The sequence below is a fragment of the Gallinula chloropus genome (genome assembly GCF_964237585.1).
Source record: "Gallinula chloropus genome assembly, chromosome: 2".
Lineage (NCBI taxonomy): Eukaryota > Metazoa > Chordata > Aves > Gruiformes > Rallidae > Gallinula > Gallinula chloropus.
In genome coordinates this window covers 98,116,854-98,136,087 of record NC_140086.1, presented here as the reverse complement: position 1 = coordinate 98,136,087, position 19,234 = coordinate 98,116,854, and the positions used below count along the sequence as shown (strand labels likewise).

General features: G+C 37.7%; 1 protein-coding gene across 1 annotated transcript in view; it reads right to left on the bottom strand.

Annotated features, from left to right (window-relative positions):
• The window catches only part of CDKAL1 (CDKAL1 threonylcarbamoyladenosine tRNA methylthiotransferase), a 414,385-nt gene that overhangs the window by 14,686 nt on the left and 380,465 nt on the right, over positions 1–19,234 (bottom strand). The window contains exons 14-15 of the mRNA XM_084280398.1: positions 12,508–12,591; positions 9,222–9,386 (exon numbers count right to left, since the gene is read on the bottom strand). Of these exons, the coding sequence (XP_084136524.1) occupies positions 9,222–9,386; positions 12,508–12,591 (249 nt within the window). The remainder of the gene's footprint in view (positions 1–9,221; positions 9,387–12,507; positions 12,592–19,234) is intronic.

Here is a 19,234-nt window from a genome sequence, read left to right as displayed (position 1 = left end):
ATCAGTTACTTTTCTAAATGTTTCTTTTACCTAATGGTCTTTGATAAACCCCACAGGAACAGCTTGCTTTGGAACTTGTTATAAATAAAAACTGAACCTAAAGTTAAATAAATTTATGAGTCAGGTCTCATGAAAACCTTCAATGTAATAGGCAATGAGCCAAGTTTTTAGAAGTAGAACACAAATTTTTAAAGTGATTATTCCTCTTTTAGTTTGGGAGGAGTCTGTTTAAAAATATATTAGATTGGGGAGAGACTGTAGCAGAAGGCAAAGGTTTCTTTCTGTTGTTGTTTGGTCCTGTAAATCTGCAACAGCATGCTTTAATGGCTAATGGCATGACCGAGACTTTGATCTGATTACATGACAAGGGGTCTAGAGCGAATGTTAAACTTGATATGGAATACAGCCTCTATAAACACAAAGTTACTGCCTTTGAAGAAGTCCTAGTTTACTAAGCCTGCTTAGATACCAAAATTTTCTGTGGATTTTCCTTAAGGATACAGTCATTCTAATATATTCAACAGGGTCACAGCAAGCTCTTTGGATATTCTAGTATAGTTAGGAGTATATGCTTAGTGGACTAAATTTAAGGCTGAATTTCACATCTTCTTCACTGAATTATGGCATTTGGATATTTTAAGATATGTTTTCTGCAATGTAGCTACCAAATAGAGCCTCATCTTTATTACTCAACTGTAATTTAATTTCAGTTAAAGATATCGCCACCATAAGGTTGCCTTTGATTTTTTTTATATGCAGACATCCCTATACACAAAATATAATTTACTACTGATAAAAGCTTAAAAAATGTATTTCTGTCTCCTACTGAAAAGTCTTTTCCCCTTTTTCTTTATCTTATTACCCTTGATACCACAAAAAGAAAAAAATCTCTAATCTAACGTTACTGTGTCATATATTAAAAACACAAATGTAAATCACTATATCCAAATGCTACCAAAATCTGAGTGGGAAACTATTATTATGAATCGATCACAGTATTCTACAATGACTCACAATTAATCCTAATACTGCTGGATCAATTCAACACTCTTTTTAACAGATTTGACAGAATAAAAGATGTTATTTGCAAGATCTATATGCATCTTAGTAAATTCTCATTATGATAATCGACAAGAAAACAAATGATGATTTTTAGACTATTAGAAAATCATTAATCTACTGAGAATCTAATAAAAATTTTTGAACATATACTAATGTTAAAGGATACAGAACATCCTAATGTGATTTGCTGCTTCATTTGAAATACACTTTTAAAGCAGCTCCAAGTTAAAATAAGAAGCTTAATCTCATGACCGTAATTTTTATTTGCTTTCAAAATAATCTCAAAGCTAATGAACCCTCTTACTTCAATGGTTTTGACAACAAATATATTTCTAAAGAGGCAGAAGTTCATCATTGCAATAGTTTGTATGTGTAAAATCAAATCTCCCACTGACCTTTCATTAGGTGATGGGGAAAGCTATATGACCCTTCGAAACCTCTATTTCCTCTTATGAGCTCCATGTGCCTTTTTCATGCCGTCCTATTTAAATATTCACGTAGAAAGACTACTATGAATACAGCTATGACAAATAATGAATAGGTAGAAAAATCATCTGTCCAAGATACAAATATATCACACCTCTGACTGTGTGTTTGCTTGCAAGGAAAGAAGAGAGAAGGAAGGAATGACAAGAGCAATACTGCCTGCGTGAGCTTTCTGGTGATCTAGAGCAGTAATTAAAAAGGTGTGACTTCAGACTACAATGGGCAAAATATCCTTCACATACCTTTGTATTAAAGTCTACTACAGAAGCATAGAAGTCAAACCTCTAATGACTTTTGCTGGCACAATGAATTGGAAATAGATGACTTCCAAAAAAACAGGAAAACTGAAAAGAAGTTGTGGCTGCTGCATTTTTTATCTCCTGAAAGCCAATTAAAACTTAGTGATTTTTTAACCTGGTACATGAAATAATAGAGCATTACTAAAAAAAAAAGCTTTTTGATTCTTTCCAAAGAGCCTGTTACAGCTCCAATTGAAAAGAATAAATATTTTTAAAAACCCTTCTAAATACTACAGGGAGTGTCAAGTAGTTAAAATTACCATTGCTACGCATTTCCAATTTGTCCCTCTGCCAAGGGAGAACAGAACCCACCCACTCATCCTGCAGCACAGCAATCAGCAGGTCAAGCACTAGAAATAATACACAAAAATGGCAGGACTGTTTTAGCACTTGGGAGTTTAATTCTGGAGGCAGGAGGGGTAGAACATTTCTGCTTAACCTTCTCTCATTCTCCAGAAAATGACTCCCAGTTGAATCCCAGACATTTCTATTTACATTTATTGCACGCACCGCACAGGATTAACGTAGTTATGTAATTTAAAGTGACTAGACAGTGACTTTCAGCCAAATAACACCACTTGTTAAGGAAATGAAAAGTAAATAAACTAAAGTTCAGATCTTTTCACCTGAAATGGGACTTCAGAGAGCATTTGTTTGAAAAGGGGCTATGGAGTATGTGTTGTTTCAGCTGAGCTTTAAGAATTGTAGTTGAAATTCAATCCTGCCAAACCACAGGCAGAAAGACAACGTGCCCATTAAACTAAAGACCTCAGGATAAAACTACTTAGTGAAGGACTGTTGGGTTTGCTGCCTGTTTTGGGTTTGCATGGCTGGGTTCTGGTGGAGAAGGGGGAGCTGCAGGGGCAAACTTAAGAGGTCACCTAGCCCATACCCATGATCTAAGGCAGCTGGCATGCATCTCTAAGAGATATTTGCTAGGCACGTTCCTAAAGACCAGCACTGATTTAAATTACCCAAGCACTACAGATGATCCAGTCCAGTGCTTATCTAACCAGCAACATATTCTGCCCATAAAAAAAAAATCTATCCCAAATTTCTGAGGTTTAAGCTGAGAAATGTTGAGCTTTCAAGTAGAAGAAAACTTCAAATCAAGTCAAATCCGAAACAAAACCAACATGATGTGTAAATAATGTGTAGATCACAAAAAGGCATCTAAGAAACAGCATGTTATAAATGTTTGTAATTTTTTCAGGGAGAAATGAGATTTTTTTAAGGTCCTTTGTAAAAACATCCATAGATAGCATTAAACTCCACTCTTAGAAAGGAAATTTCTTTTTTTACTTTAACTTTATAGTGACCTTAGTGATATAACTGAAGAAAAGCACAAGAAAAAATACCAATTAAGGAAAACTGAACACCATCTTACAGGACCAGCCAGCAGGGAACATGACTTAACATATTAAATAATACAGATTAATACATGCAAAAGCACTATTTGCATGCCTCACGGTACAATCAGTTTTTCAGAGAAAATAGGAAAGAGAACAATCGAACCAACAAAAGGAATGTATTTTATTTTACTTTACCTTTCTTCCTTGGAAATTCCAATCTTTCATTAGCATTTCTCATGCTTTCTATAGTTTTTATAATTTTATGAAAGATTCCCCTCCTCACACCTCTATGCCAGCTTTTGAGTCAAAATTTGCTTCCTCATTCTCTTTTTTCCCTACATCTCTAATTAATTCCTGTTCAGGAAAACAAAGTGTTCACCACTTTGAAACACCAGTGTATGTAAAAACTCTGCTTAATAATTACTTCAGTTTTATGCACATCTTCCATATTTCCTTCCAAGTCCTTGAAGGAAGTTTCCAATAGAGAGGTCTCAATTCTGCCATGATTTCTTTCATTTCGGTTCCAGCAGAAGACAATTTCTTCCCCCTTCCCCATTTTATTTTGCCTGCATGTTAAGCACCCTTTCTACCTGAGATCAGAGAGCTCCCTTTAAGCTATACTTTGTTGATTCTTCTTTCTGGCAGGCTATAAAAAAGCGTTTGATGTATGCATCTTCCCTGTTTCCTAACATCAGAAAAAAAGGCTGGGCAATGTTTAGAGGTCATCTTTTGCTAATGTAACTAGAAAACACTTGTGGGTAACTGGGAGACCAGAAACATAAAGGTGCTTGAGTAGTATCCAGAAGCACAATGCTACAATAACCTACTGCAAAAAATGAAGGCAGGATGGAGAGAAAAGGGAAGAAGCAGATGGGCCAAGCAATTGCTTGCTAATTGAAACTTGGCCCACTCTTCAGTTTCCTCCGAAGATCCCAGCAACTTGAATAACTATTAGCTTGACGGGCCAACTGTGGATATGGCCTGGGAGCCAGAGATATATCTGTGCACCAAGATCACTCACAAAAGGAGATACTGCAAATGGGGACTGACAGAGACAGTGGTTCACAGGAGAAGTGTTAGACATGGAGAATGTTATCACATAAGCCAACAGAAAACAGGTAACTGTTTGAAAAGAAGGTCAGTCACAGATGCATATAATAACAAATTATGAACAAAAAATAATAATGACTACATAATTAAGTAGTCTGTTAAAATTATTTTTTTCTTGCCTTAATTTTCCATCTGAGTAAAAATTCCTACCACAGTCCTTCAGACTTATAGGTCTTTAATTCTGGCAATGCATTACAATTCTGGAAGGTAGCCACCCTTTTATTTTTATCCCTCAGTCCTTTGGTCTCTTCTTACATTTCTCAACTTGCAATACTTTTTCTGCTCTAGTCACAGAACACATGTAAACAACTAGAATTATTTTTGGAGTCCATATTATTTTCCAAAAGATCCTATTCTTGCAGATTCTTATTTGTTTTCAATGATGATGTTTGGGTAAACATTTGTCTGTAAATGGGTTATATTTATTAGGTATTTTACTTCATGCTGCTGAAAAACTGTCAAGATCCCTAAACATGTCCAAATAAAATTAATTAAAAATATATTAAAATGTTATTTTAAAATGCAATGACATTGACTGTTAACACGTACCGCTGACTTCAAATACATTTATTATCCACTGACAATGTACTCAGTACAATGTGCACTGCAAACCCACCTCCAAAATCTCAAAGGCTAGTTTACTAGAGTGCTTAAGAACCTAGCAGACACGCTAAAACTACTTTACCACATCTCAAAGCGCTGAAGTACATCCTTAAAGCTTTGTCAACTCCAAACCTACATCCATGAAAGAATATCAGATCTGAAGCATTTACATCTTGCTTCTTCCCCTGTAAAACTTAGTAGAATCCTTGATCAAAAGTCTGAAGTACTTATTCACTGTTAGTTGTAACTGCAGTGGGTAACTCACAACATGCTTTTTTTTTGTCTGAATGATTGTTTTTAATGTTACACTTTTTAATTCCTGGACCCCATATATCCTGTTTGATTTGCTAGAACCTTTTCCAAAATTGCACTTATACTTGTTCATGCTTTATGGGTTTCAACTTTCACCTATATACCCTCTACTATGTATCTTCTAAACATTATTCTATTACTGAATGAGCAACTGCACATTTTAAACCCAAATAAATCTACAGTAGATTTAAATTTCTGAGTTAATTGAAATTTCTAAATATAACTGCTCCCCAAAATAGCCCTCTTGTAAAATTGTACAACTTGGAGACATCATTATCTTCTAAGTGGCTTTGTTAAAAAACTCATGCTAAAATAAAAATAAAAAAAATCCTGGCAAGCACCTGTGCATGTTGATGTTTAATATGTCCACTACAATCAGAAAGTCAAATTGCTTTTACAGCTTTTTAACCTGAGCCACTGACTCCAACACTCCTTGGTCCTTCCTGTCCCAACTTCTGCCACAGAATCTAACATTACTGAATGTCAAGACCTTATTTTAAGTCCATCTGCTTGGTCAGCTTTTTCCTTAAAGAATATAACTGCTAAGAAATTCTACATTAATATATTAATGGATATACATACTAGGTGTGGTTTCATATATTGAAAAAGCATAATAAAAAGGTGTGCTAGAAGTATCCTGATTAAATTCTATTAGTATTTGTCAGCTTCCTATTTGGCACAGATATAGGACGCATTAATATTTTATGAAGTTTGTAAATTGTCCTTTGCATTCTCTCTTTTCCAGTCAAACCTGTCGATTCCAGTTAGCAACCTACTCGTATTTCTTTGGGGCAGTTTATCACCTCTGTCGCATAGTCAAAAGGGTTAAAAAAAAAAAAAAGCCCCATAATTATTCCTTTGAACACACCATGTTGCTTGAGGTGTTTCCTCTGAATTTGTCAGAAAAAAGATGAGAAAGAGAGAACACAATTGCAGAGAAGCTCTGGTCCTTTGGAGGTATTCCTCATCACAGCATCTACAGAAGTTCCTTCTTTCTTATGACGGGTCTGTGGGTTGCTTTGACAATCTCACATTATGATGCTCTCAAATTTTATGTTTATTTTTTTAGCCATGAGATTAATTTCCTTAAAAACCATACAGTTTTGAAAGCTTTCACTTTTTCTGTGAACAATCCTCATTAGAGAGAAGTACAGCTGTGATGTATTCTGTGCAACATGAGCTAGGGAGCTGCTTTGGCAGGGGGGTTGGACCTGATGATCTCTTGAGGTCCCTTCCAACCCCTACGATTCTGTGATTCTGAAACATCTTTTACTGTGTCCTATGCAAGCTAATGAAAATAACAGCAAGTGATGCCACTACAAAACCAGAATCCTTTCAACTGCTGCAGACAGTGTCTTGCCTCAGCAATCTATCCCTCTTCATGATGGTACCTGCACAACAGGTAAGGTGTGCACTGAAGCCCCAGTCATTTACACGGTCAGTAGGAAAGAGCCAGGTGCTTTGTTGAACAGGAACGGACCGAAGCATATCAATGCTCTGCTGCAGTACAGCCTGTTACCACATCCCTCTGATCTGCATTACCTCAATCTACATTTAGATTTTCAGGCTTCTCTGAGCGGGATGTCATCATGGACCAGCAAACACAGAAGACTTCAGAGAAGTCATGCCACTGACAGGGTGAGACTAGAGGTCCACTAGAATCTTACTGAGTGCTTCAGGTTGCCACCAGCCACCAAACGCTGGTGAATGGAGACTTTCTGCCTAGAGGACAGTCGAGATGAGCAACAGAAACGTGCCTGGTCTTAACAAAACACCTGGCAGCTGGCTATACATCCTTTCAAAACTGGAAATATAAAACAGGCCCTAATTCTTGTTCATTTGCATGTGAAGTGGGAAGGAGAAAGTGATAAGGTCACGTGTTTTCTTTTGTTTTGCTTTTACAACCAATTTTAAGCACCTTTTCCTTCTCTCCATTATATACCTTGATAGCTTGATTTAACTTTAAAAGTATCCAAGGTTTTAGTTGTGCATGCTGTCCTTCTGAAAATCTGGTGGAAACCCTTGGGATCGCGTTGAAGATCCAAGATCTTTGGCTACTTTTGGTGGAGTATCTGCATATGTACATTCTGAGCTGCAGCTGCTTTCTCTCCTCAACCTGTCAACTGTGCACATAGCAAGCTATATATAGGGTCATATGACACATGTTGCTCCTTTTATCTTGCTCATAAGCATCTTAGTTTAGAATTATTTGTCTTGAGTACATCTAGCAGGAAACGTTTCCCATCAGTCCAACATAACGAAAACAACATAACGAGCACCTTTCACAAAGCCAAAAAGCAATGGTGGCTTTTGTGACAAACTGACGTTTTCCCCTTGGAACCTGAAGAAAGTTCCTGATTTGCCACTTACACGCCATTTGTCAGGAGGAACTTTCTGCTAACAATTTGAGTTCACACTCTGTATATTATACATTGTCCAAGTGTGATTAAAAGCTTCCCTGTACAATAGAAGTCCCGTGTACTGAAGTATTAAGATTGCAGTTTTTTTCCAGAAAGCAAATGTTCCTAACACGTCCAGTGGACCAAACACAAAGAAGATACTCCCTTGAAATGGCAGCCACAAAAGTAACAAAAAGCAATCTGCCTTACCATTTGCATGATGTAGTCACTTATTTGGGCACTCCAGGTACTCGTTGATATTTGCTCAAAGGACAGGAGCAGATCTACACATCTCAATGAGCTCTGATGGAAATGACTGCTATCCTGGATTTTAATAATTTTGTCTCTCTTTTTTAACATGCAAAATTTCAGTCAGCAGTCTGCTTGCTTGTTCCCATGCCACAAGCTTCTGGCAGCATGTACTCAGTTTAATGACAGGTTTGGTTCTGTTCCAGCAGATTATTAAAAAAGAAAATGTTCTGATGAAAACATCAGATGCTTTTAAGCAGCTACATAGTCCAATCAGACAATTTGAGGGTTTTGGCTGTTTTTTCCTCTCACAGACCCTTATCAGACCAATATACACACACGCACAGACGGTATTCAAAGGAGAGTTTAGTAATGTGTTTGTGCTTAAGTATTATGATCTGCCAAACACATTACAGTAGGTGCATTATTGCTGGTCTGTGTTTCCAGAGCCAGGTTTATTCAAGAGGCCAAGTTAGCTTAGTTTAACACTAGTTACATAAGGTATGCATTGATTACTTCTTTTAAATGCAACGACTTAGAACTCTAACAAGGATGCATATATACTTTAGTAATTGTCAACAATTTACTGTAAAAGCAGCAAGGTGGCTGATAAACTGCCAATTATCCTTTTTCAATGCGCTAAATTATTGCTACATATTTTTGGAGATCCTAACAACTGTGCTGGAGAAAGGACATCAAATGATGCTTAGAAATGTGATACACATTTTCATTTCACACTCCATCAGCTTTTACAACTAGAGCTCCATGAAAAGGTATGAGAATACTTGGCTAACAGCCATATCTACTGAGGTGTAAAATAAGGATCAGATCTCTTTCTAAAAGAGTTTCATTTTCTTTACATGACTAAATCAGATGTTGACCTTCTTCCAAAATATATTATAAATATTTTGTACCTCTGCCCATCGATTAGTTTTGAATCTCCAATTTTGACCTGTTTTAACAGACATGCAATCAATGCACATTCTTTGCAATAGCTCTGTAAAGCAGAATAAACAGATTCATCCTTCCACTACACTACAACTGAAATACATTGTATTATATAATCACTTGTGTTACATTTTTTTCAATTCCACTAAGTTCTTTCCTCATCTTGCACCCTGGAACAAGAAACAACAATTTTACTGCCATTACAGTCAGCAAACTAAAGCTATGGACATCAGAAAAAAACAACTCTTAAATTCAGATTTCAATCTGTCAGAAAAGATTAAAGCTTCATGCATACATAAAAGGGTAACTATAAAATGATAACAGATACATAGATGGAATCATTATGCTTGAACAGCTGCAGTTTCAACAGTGTAGTAAAGCAGAAAATATCTTTTACTCACCTCTGTTAAACCAGAGACTTCTCCTTTTGCTAACGGTCTGGTGATGGATGCAGTGCAAACTCTGGCATCTGACACTGGTTGTCCCTTCATAAAATGTTTCCCAGCTTCATAAATATTCACTTCTACCATCTTACCCATTAACAGAGGATCCTTTGGCACAAGAACCTTTCAAATAAAGACACAGTCACTAAATACCATGCAGGACATCAGAAAACACATTTTGAATAAACATCAAAGCAAATCCTAAAACTTAAAAATTTTAGTCACCAGCACATACTACACACTTGACTAGTAACATGTCCAGCTTGCATTCTTCAAGAGCTTTGCAGCATTAGATCAGTTCTTTTCAACTTCAACTGATTCCCTGAGTCGTGTTTTCAGATTTATGAGAAAGTTGGGCTGGAGATGCAACATTTGAATCCAGGCCCAAACAGTTCCCAAGGTGGTTGTACTCCATAATCCTAGTAGAATGCTGTAAAGTGTCCTATTTTCATATCTATCCCACTATAATTAAAACCCCCAAACAAACATTTTGGAGCCTGTAAATGCTTCAGGACATAACTTTTGCCCTTCCTTCTGTTTGATTGTTCAGGTCCTTTGCAGCTGAGATGCATCACTGACAATGAATACCTGTAAAAATGGATGAGCTTGTTTCTTGGGCCAGCAACTGATGCCACCCCTTCCTGAATTTGCACAGCCATGGTATTAGAGAGTCCCATAAGAAATACACATAATAGAAGTTCCTAGGTCATGCATGTTACAAAAGAAAGAACCCGACATACAGGAGTGACAATTTTTGCTGTAAGAACAGCATAAACTGGCTCTAAAAACAGAGAAGCATTTAAAAAGGAAAAGTGGAGTTAAACAATTAAACAATGAAAATGTGAATCGCAGAGACTTATTTAATCACATTTACTTGAAGCTCATCCACACACAAATTCAAGCTTTTCAAAGGTGATAGGCATATGCGTATATGTTGATTTTTGGATGCTGAAACCCTCTGAAAATGGCTTGATTTTTAGACAACAGTAGCATTGGGTTTTCAGAGGAAAATTCTATGCCAACCACATTTGGAGAGCATTTTGTTGCCAAACAGTGCCTTTCTGTTTTCACCTCTCACAAGTGTTGCTTGTCCCACTTGGAGGAGATCATCGCCAGTAGTTTCCCTCTTACCCTGAAGGCTCAAGGTGTTCATGGCCGTAGGAGTTTCCAGATTCTAGGACTCTGGTGAGCTTCCAAGAAAAACAGGCATCTTTGCCTTTCAGAGATGGGCAAGCTGAGACTAACTGGAAGCAAGTGGCAAACACAAAGCCAAGATCCTAATGTTGTGACAGTATGACAATGCGACTAGATTACAGTTTTTCCCATATAATTAATCTTGGGCAAATCTAAATCAAAGTAAAATTAGGTAACGAAGTTTCACTGGGCCTGAAACCTCTGTATAGATCTCCATATGCAAAATGGCAGTAACTAAATATAAATCCTCTGGGACAGACATTGGTACGTGACTTACAACTTCAGGAAAAGAAGGAGGCTAAATGAAAATATCCTGGAGGTGCTGTAAACAACCAAGCTGCCAGACCTGGTGTCCAGTTACACATTTTTCTGATGTGTTTGTTAGGAAAAGAATCCCCAACCATATTTCTAATAAACGAAGGTATACCAACAGAAACCCCTGCCTTGACTGTTCTTGTGGCAAAGTTCCCTTTGGTCACTACAGACCACCCTGTTCAGTGAACTACCTTAAACCACGCACCAAAGCACACCTAAGTGCAGTCCTACCCGGCAGCCTGTCAGTGCAGCTCACTCCCGCGGCTTTTAACAGCACACTCCTTGGAGGCAGATGAGCTTAGTGAGGAGATAATAGGCTTGGTAATTATTTGAGTTAACAGAGCACTACACTAGGACTCTGAGCTTCAACTTCCAAAGTATAATATGATATTTAGTGACTCAAGAATGGTTTTCAATTTACTATCATTAAATTTACTGCTATTAAAGTTAGTCACCAGCACCAACTCCTGTGCTTACCTGGGCAAACAGTAGGGTACTACCCTTGTCAAAAATGCTATGTGTAAGATTTTAGGGAAAAGACATACATTTTAGTAATAGAAACTATTTATTCCATAATAAAATTTAAAATGACTCCCTATGTTTTTGTTTGTATTTTGTGCTTTTTTTTTTTTTTTTTTTTGGTCACACACCACTTTTTCTTTAATTAATGAAACTTTCACAAAACAAGCATTGAACAATAAAAAGCTCCAAGCAGTTTGGTTTTAATCTCTATATGGAAAACCATGTTCCTCAAATCTGACTTACAAGCTATAAAAGCAAGGAACAGCGATATGTAACGTAAGACTTGGAGGTTAAACACGGAACAAAAAGAGATTTATAAATAAACCCAAGCAACCAAAACCTGAGGAAAACAATAATCAGTAAACCAGATATCTAACAGAAACAGATATTTCAAGATCAGTAACGTTACTAATAAAGCAAAAAGAATTAAATAAATGCTGTAACATACTCTGTAACCTGAAGAAAGCACTATTGGTGACTATGTAAGCATAGCCATCACCAACAGCCTCTCCAGGTTCCAACAACGCTATAACTGAAGTTGGCAAAAGCAAACTGTGGAGAGCTTGGTGCAACAAAATGGAGAACAAGCCAAAGGCAAAACCAGAATGAGAAATAATGATGATTCAGAAAAGGCAATTTTATGGGTTTTTTCCACATGTCATCTTTTGAGCAAAAATACTAATTTTGTGAAATTGAGCTAGAAAGTACATACACAGCATTTAAGATAATGTTTCTGTGCAGAAATAATTCATTTGTAGAAAGTACATAAAGGGAAATGAAACATACAAGGCTGAAGTATTTATCTAAAGAAGTCTCTCAGATGTCCTATTGTTTGGGTTTTTTTTTTTTTCTCCCCAAATTGTATTGCCTGAAAGGATTTTCTGAAAGATGTATGGGAATTATCAAGATTCAACTACTCATAAAACAATGCTTTGGAGACACAGAAATTAAAATTACTGCAACAATTAATGGCTTCTTAAACCATTTTGATATATAGCATGTCTCTTTCTCGAACACCCACTGTGCGTTTCTTAACATAATTTCAGGGAAATGGCATTTACAACACAGAAACAAAATATCTCATTAAAACTCTTGATGGTCACACCTTTCCTGAAAAATATCCTTACTTCTTTAATTGTTCTTTTACTACAACACATTGCGTTGCTAAGATTATCAGAAAGCAAATACAAACTGATTGTTTACTTAAGCGTACCTGCTCATAGAAAGGATTGTGAGCAACATAGTAATTGGAATCAAAGGATTCTTCTGTTACCAAGACCCTCTGCCTCTCACCAACCTGGAAAATAAAAGACAAGAGAGATGACTCAGAAACAAAAATAAAGAATTGTGTTTAGAAGAAAGCTGTGACTCCAAGTACTCATCAGAAATAACCAAACTCTTTGAGGATATTAAGTGTCAGCAAGAATGTGGGGCAGAGAAAGCCCAGCTCTAAAACCTACAGTGTTAGAAGCAGAGCTGAGGGCTAGAACTGTGGTACTGTAATGGCTTCACATGGACATCCAGCATTGAAATGTAAACTGACTATTACTCATTTTTGCAATAGCAAGTAATAACATCAGATGTGCACAGAGTCCATCACAGATTCATCCAATGAGAACACTCACCTTCAGCATAAAATCCTGCAATCAACCACAAAAAGTGTAGTCGGTTCCCCCCCTCCTAACAAATAAAACAATTAGCAGCATCTGAGAGGAGCAGGGAAATGAAGCAAATGCACAAGTTTGAGATGTCATCAAGGTTGCCTATTTTGAAAGCCACACTTGTTATTTTCCATGATAGGGCATCTCTTTCCTTTCCTGGTGACCCCAAGACAAATTTGACTTTCCCCAAAGTTCAAAATCCCCTGCACAACAGCTTCTGGTTTTGTCCATTACTGATTTCCCTAATAAAGTTTATAACCTAACTTCTGCAAGCCTGAGAGGACATTTAGCTCACATTTTTAGTCTGAGCCCATCTCTATCTATTTTGTTTTCTTCTAAATGTCCCCTGGATTCTTTCCAAACTGACAAATGCATTCTGCAAATTACAACTGTCTAGCAGGTTAAATTTACTCACTGCTTTTATTGCTGCCACTATTTTGAGAATCAAAAATGGTTTCCCATTTTACTCCAAACTTAATATCTGTGAACAAAGCCGCCCTCAAGACTCTCCTCTCTCCCTGACAAACTTCCACCACATCCTAGTGGCAATTGTTATGTAGAAGTTTTAAGGCCTCCATCCATGGAGGTCCATGTGAATTAGCAAGAAGACGCAGGTCAGATAATAATGCTTTGATTCTTTAAGGTACAACCAGTAAAATAAAAGATTAGGATTTTCTTGAACAGTTGATACCAGAAAAAAGAACACGAAGTAGTAAGAACAGGGATATCGCATCTACATCACAGTGCATATGTATCTATATTACATATATATATATACACACAAACACACAATACATTTATAGTTGTCCACTCTCCAAACAGAAAGACTTCATAGAATGACTCTTGCCTTACATTCCCTTCCCCGTGCATGGGCCTGGAGTATTCTCAAAGTAAACCCCGGAGAGTAGGGGAGACAGCAAGCACCCATCTCATTTCCTCAAAGGCATTTGAGTTAATTCCCCAGGACCACAAGTGTGGGGTACACAGCAGGAGCATAAGGCCCGAATTACAGATCCAGTATAGAAGAAAAGATGTATATGTTTTTGCACACTTTTAAGAGGTGTTTTTTGCACATTCTAAGAGTTGTATATAGCACATTTAAAGTTTCCAGTCATGTTTCTTTGTGGTCAGCAATTACAAGGAACAACAGATATAACATACTGAAAGGATAGTAACAAAAGTCCAATGTAACCATTCACCATTCCTCTAAACAGTAAGGTGTTTTTTTTTTTAAGAAAATAGTTATTCAAATCCCCAGAGAACTTTTAGAAGCACATGTCAAGAAGACACTGGAGATAACTGTGCCAGTAATAAGATTACAGGGAACATTTCCAAACTTTTGGTGTTTCTGTAATATTTGACAGCACAGCTTTTAAAATCACAGCTCCCTATTCACTGTAGCGCTACAGTACCAAAGCCTCAAATGTCAAGCAACATTACGAAAAAGAGGAGGGCAAAATGTTAGATAAGGAACACTCATGATTGGGAAAACATGCTACCACTGAAAAACACCCAGGCCAACCACCAAGTCATGTCCTTCACACTGTACTCATTATTTTCCAAAAACATAACCTAGCAGAGAGCTGGCTCAGAGCAATCCTGGGTGTGTAGCTTATGTCATAATTATCTTGTGGTTCCCTAGTTCTTTCCGGTTGTAATGTTCTGCTGTCATTGTCTCCATGAATCCTGCCAGTGAGGTAGTCATAGAATCATAGAAACATAGAATTGTGTTGGCTGGAAGGGACCTTTCAGATCAAGTCCCAGGTATCAAACTAACCTGCCAAAACCACCACTAAACCATGTCCCTAAGGACTGCATCTATACGTCTGACCCCAAACACCTTGAAGCATACTCAGTACAAACACCTTCAGTGATGGAGACTCTACTACCTCCCTGGGAAGCCCATTCCAATGCCTAACAACCCTCTCTGTGAAGAAATGTTTCCTCACACCTAATCTAAACCTCTCCTGGTGTAAATTGAGGCCATTTCCTCTTGTCCTATCAGCAGTCACTAGGGAGAAGAGGTCAGCCCCCACCTCCCCACCACATGTAGTCCTAGCTACATGTGTGACCTTCATACTCTCAGAGGACAGAATGCCAAGCAGATTAAAAGAAAAACAACAACAACAAAAAAACAACCAGAGGGAAGAAGAACACCTGCATCTGATCATATGATATAACTGTTATCAACATTGCCAGGTTTTTTATCTTTGCTTCTACGAGCAAGAAGAGCTCAGGTCTCCATGTCTCAGTGGACAGGCAAAGCTTCTGGACTCAGAATTTCTTGGGAATTGGAGAAAATCAGGAAGTCTAAATTCATCAACATAGCATCAAAACTGTGGCATTATCAGAGAGGCCAAACAGCCTGTACAGATTTACAGCACATACATAAGACACACACAAGACTAAGAGACATACTGTAAGGAGCACAGGTAAAGCCAGCAACTGTTTACTTGCTCAGTTTGTAGCCTTGGCCAAAGCTGAGCTCACAGAAGAAAGACATTATTCAGCTATTTGCAGACTCTTGCCATAACAACAGAAAAGGAAAATTCTATTTAATGAGTTAGGCCACTGGGTATTCATGATCTATAAGACTAATTGGCTACACACATTTGTAAGACAGAAAATGACTAGCTATCCTGCATCCAAGTATAATTAAGAAGAAATGTAAGCATGCAGAATGCAGCTTTGGTATTTAAATTTCTTCAAGAAGTGGAATATGTCATCATTTCTGCAATTATTCCCCTGGGATCTCTAAGTGCCTAAGTTTCACCTCTCTCAGAAAGAATTTAAATATGCAGAAACCAGACACGATATCTAATAACAGTAATAATTATAATACCCTTTGATGATTTCTTTTCCAGGCATGTACCAGCAGAAGCAATTCAGTATCTTATTTTTATTCCTATTCTTTCATCTGCTTCCACAGGTACGCATGAGTTCCAGCTCTCAGGGGCCTGTAATTCTGACAAAGCATCTGACACTGAGGAAGCTCAACCCTGGCGTCTCAGTTTGGAAAGATTCCTACAGAACTAGGATTTTTCTTTTTTGTTTTGCTTACAGAGGATAGTATGAAACTGATAATGAATAATAGCAAAAAACTTCCCTGGCAACTTTCTGTCCCAAGGCAGACTGGTCACATCATTCAGACAAGGAGAATTTGTTTTCAACAAAAATAATGCAACCGGCACTGCTGGTCCTATCACTTCCTACACTGCAACAGTTGCCAGGCAGTTTGTAAATCTCAGAATTAGAAATCACATCACTAGCGAACTTTTCTTTCATCTTCATTTATCCTACAGGAAATACTGACAAGATAATTCTGTGACTCAGTTTTCCCTTTACCAAATACCATGAAAAGCAGTTTTTCCCAGTTGTCTGATTTTCTAAAATGAATGAACAGTAGAAAATGTCAAACACCCTTCTTGGCTGCAGACGAATCAGGTTTGTTTTTTAAACCAAAACTGACTGAATCACATAAAACACAACATTGATTTTTTTTTAATTTTACAAACAGCTGCCATTGTCAAAGCCTCCTTCAGGTTGAATTCAATTCATAGTGGAACCAATGAGCATCTCTCCATGCATGCTGAAGGAGGCTGACTTGGATTCTGACCTCAAACATTGTGGAACATACTTAGTACAAGGCTTGGAAGCCACACAAAACTACTTCTCTTTATTTGTTATTGAAACACATCATAAAACAGGCAATAAAAAATACACAGTCACAATTTATACATGCATGTTTTAGCAGGTTATTCTGTTGTACAGAATATTTCTGGTAAACATGCATATTTTGACCTTCACTAAGTATAACAAACTTTAAGGAACAGTAAACTAGACAAGTGTTCATTCTACATCAATTTTGGTTTTCTTCTCTCCTGATTTTTCAGTTGTGGTTTAATTATTTAAAACATACTGTAGTAACTATGCAGATGATATGTCCTTCTCTATAAAGCAGAGAAGAACTGCTGGCTGTACCAAGTTTTATGAATCACATTAATCTTTCTGTAAGTAGAAGCCAAATTTCTGGAAAATTATAATTAAGCATTATCTGGACCTTCTATTTATACATTGTAGGTGTTTTACTCCTCCTGACAGACATGTCTAGGTGTGCCACCATCTCCAAAAAGTTTGTTGAAACTTATGACATGGTCCCATTTTGATGATACCAGAACACCTCTCTCCCCTAACTCTCCTTTGCACTGTTTCTTTCTGCTAATCAGTACTGCTCCTCCAGTGCATATGGCATATATATCTTTCCCTTTCTGAAGGTAGTTCAGGAGAAAGAGAACGGACAAGTCTAAGAATTTTTCCAGAGTTGTTAGGGGTTTAAACATGGAGGGAGACTGGAAAGCAGTAACGTCAAAACAGTCCAGCTTTTGCCCATGGCAATGTTTAAGCCAGCATAAAATTACTTTCTAGCATTCAGCTGCCACTTAACTAGGGCTTATGCTACCACTGCTGTCCAATTCCAGATGGGAAAGTGCCTCTTTTTTGTTATGTTATGTTTAGTCCATAACCCTGTGCAGAAATGCAGCAACAGTGTGCCATTAATATTTAGAGTCCTGTCTTCTACACCATGCAAACATCAACCAGATTAATCTTTACATGTGTCTGGATCATTTTACACCTGAAGAAACTGAACCTGACCACTCCAGAGTAAGAGGCAGAATCCACCACACGGATTTCATGTATTCCTACACCCTCCTCCCAAAGCCAGACGATGCTGCCTCAGTGCTACAATGCCACTAACTATCAAGGAAAACAAAGTTCTCAATCTCTTACATAGATCCCAGAGCTAGGTATGAACTATAAATAGATCTCGTACAGGACAGTGGATATTACTGGTCCCACTATCAGGCTGCTTTGTACTTATACCCACTGTGGCTACATTTTACCACTTCACACTTGCTATGAGTCAATGTTTTTCCCTGACTTATGCTGGTCATTTACTTGCAGCCTTGGAAACAGCATCGGGTGGTCGACTTTGCACGTAGGAAAGTACTTAGTTTGAAACTGAAGAACTCCAGCAGCCCAAGTGAAAAGCTGGCAGCGATCATTTCACTGTCAACCAATACAGCTGACTTTGTCAAACCAGCATTATGAAGCTGCCCATCTTTAAACAGAGCTAAGGGAATTTTATTCTAAAATGGTTACATAAAATGTATGATTTATAAAGTAGTATCTAAGCAAACTGCTGGTTTTTTAATGCACATTGGCTTCAGACACACTGCTCTTTCCACAGCATCGTTCCAGAATTCAGAATGAACACAGGCAACAGATGCCCACAGGACAACCTCTTTCAACTATTTTCCAGGCTGGTTTGAGGCTGTGCAAGCAGGAAGGAAGGATTAGGTATAGATTAAAGACAGGCAGCTCTAATAGTACACAATCAGCATAACAAAAAAGTGCCTCAGACCTTCAGCAGCAGGCAATGCAGCTCATTAAAAGCAAGTGAACACCTTCTCTTTGGTCCCCTTATGGATTTGTTGGCACAGCTATGGGGGAGGGGAAAGGTAGAGAGAGGAGGAGGAGAAGGAGAGATGGAAGGAGACTGCTTCTGCTTTCTTGGCCCATTGCTCATGCTTCAGGGTAAATAGATCCTTTCTATTACTGTGCACCTGCATCTGACTGCTTCATTGTGAATTGGTCTCCTGCTGTTAAAACGTAGCTTCTTCCAGCACATACAAACGCTGCCACACAGCTCAGATGAAAATTATACTCAGAGATGTGAGCAGTGACCTAAAAATGACAACTGGTCCTCAAAATATCTGATGCCTTTTAAAATCTGTAACTTTCATTGTCTAGGAAAGAAGTAATAGAAGTAGCATGTTGACAACTCTGTCACATTACCTTTCTAAATTTTATTAACCGTGTACAATATTATAAAAGGAAAATAAGTTTTCTGAAATGGGAGAAATATATTGCCTCTGAATGTGAAAGCAGTCTCTCTTGTTTGGATCTTTCTGTTGTAAACTTGGGCTTAAGCAACAAAAGCATGAGGTGGCAGAATCGGGTTTTATTCTGGATTTGGCACAACATTGCTAAGGCACTTCAGCTCTTTCCTTGTGCTCTCTGAAACTCTGTTTCCACATGTGCAAAATCCAGTTCTGAAAGTTACACAGCCCACAGAGTAGTGAGCACCAAGCTGGGGAAGCCGCTGTAGCAATATAAAATACCCTACGCAGAACTGGTGTTTGGTAGCATGAGCACTTGAGAAACTGCCTTAATGTAATACTCTCTCCTTCCAGCTGATCCAAGAAACTCCATAAAACT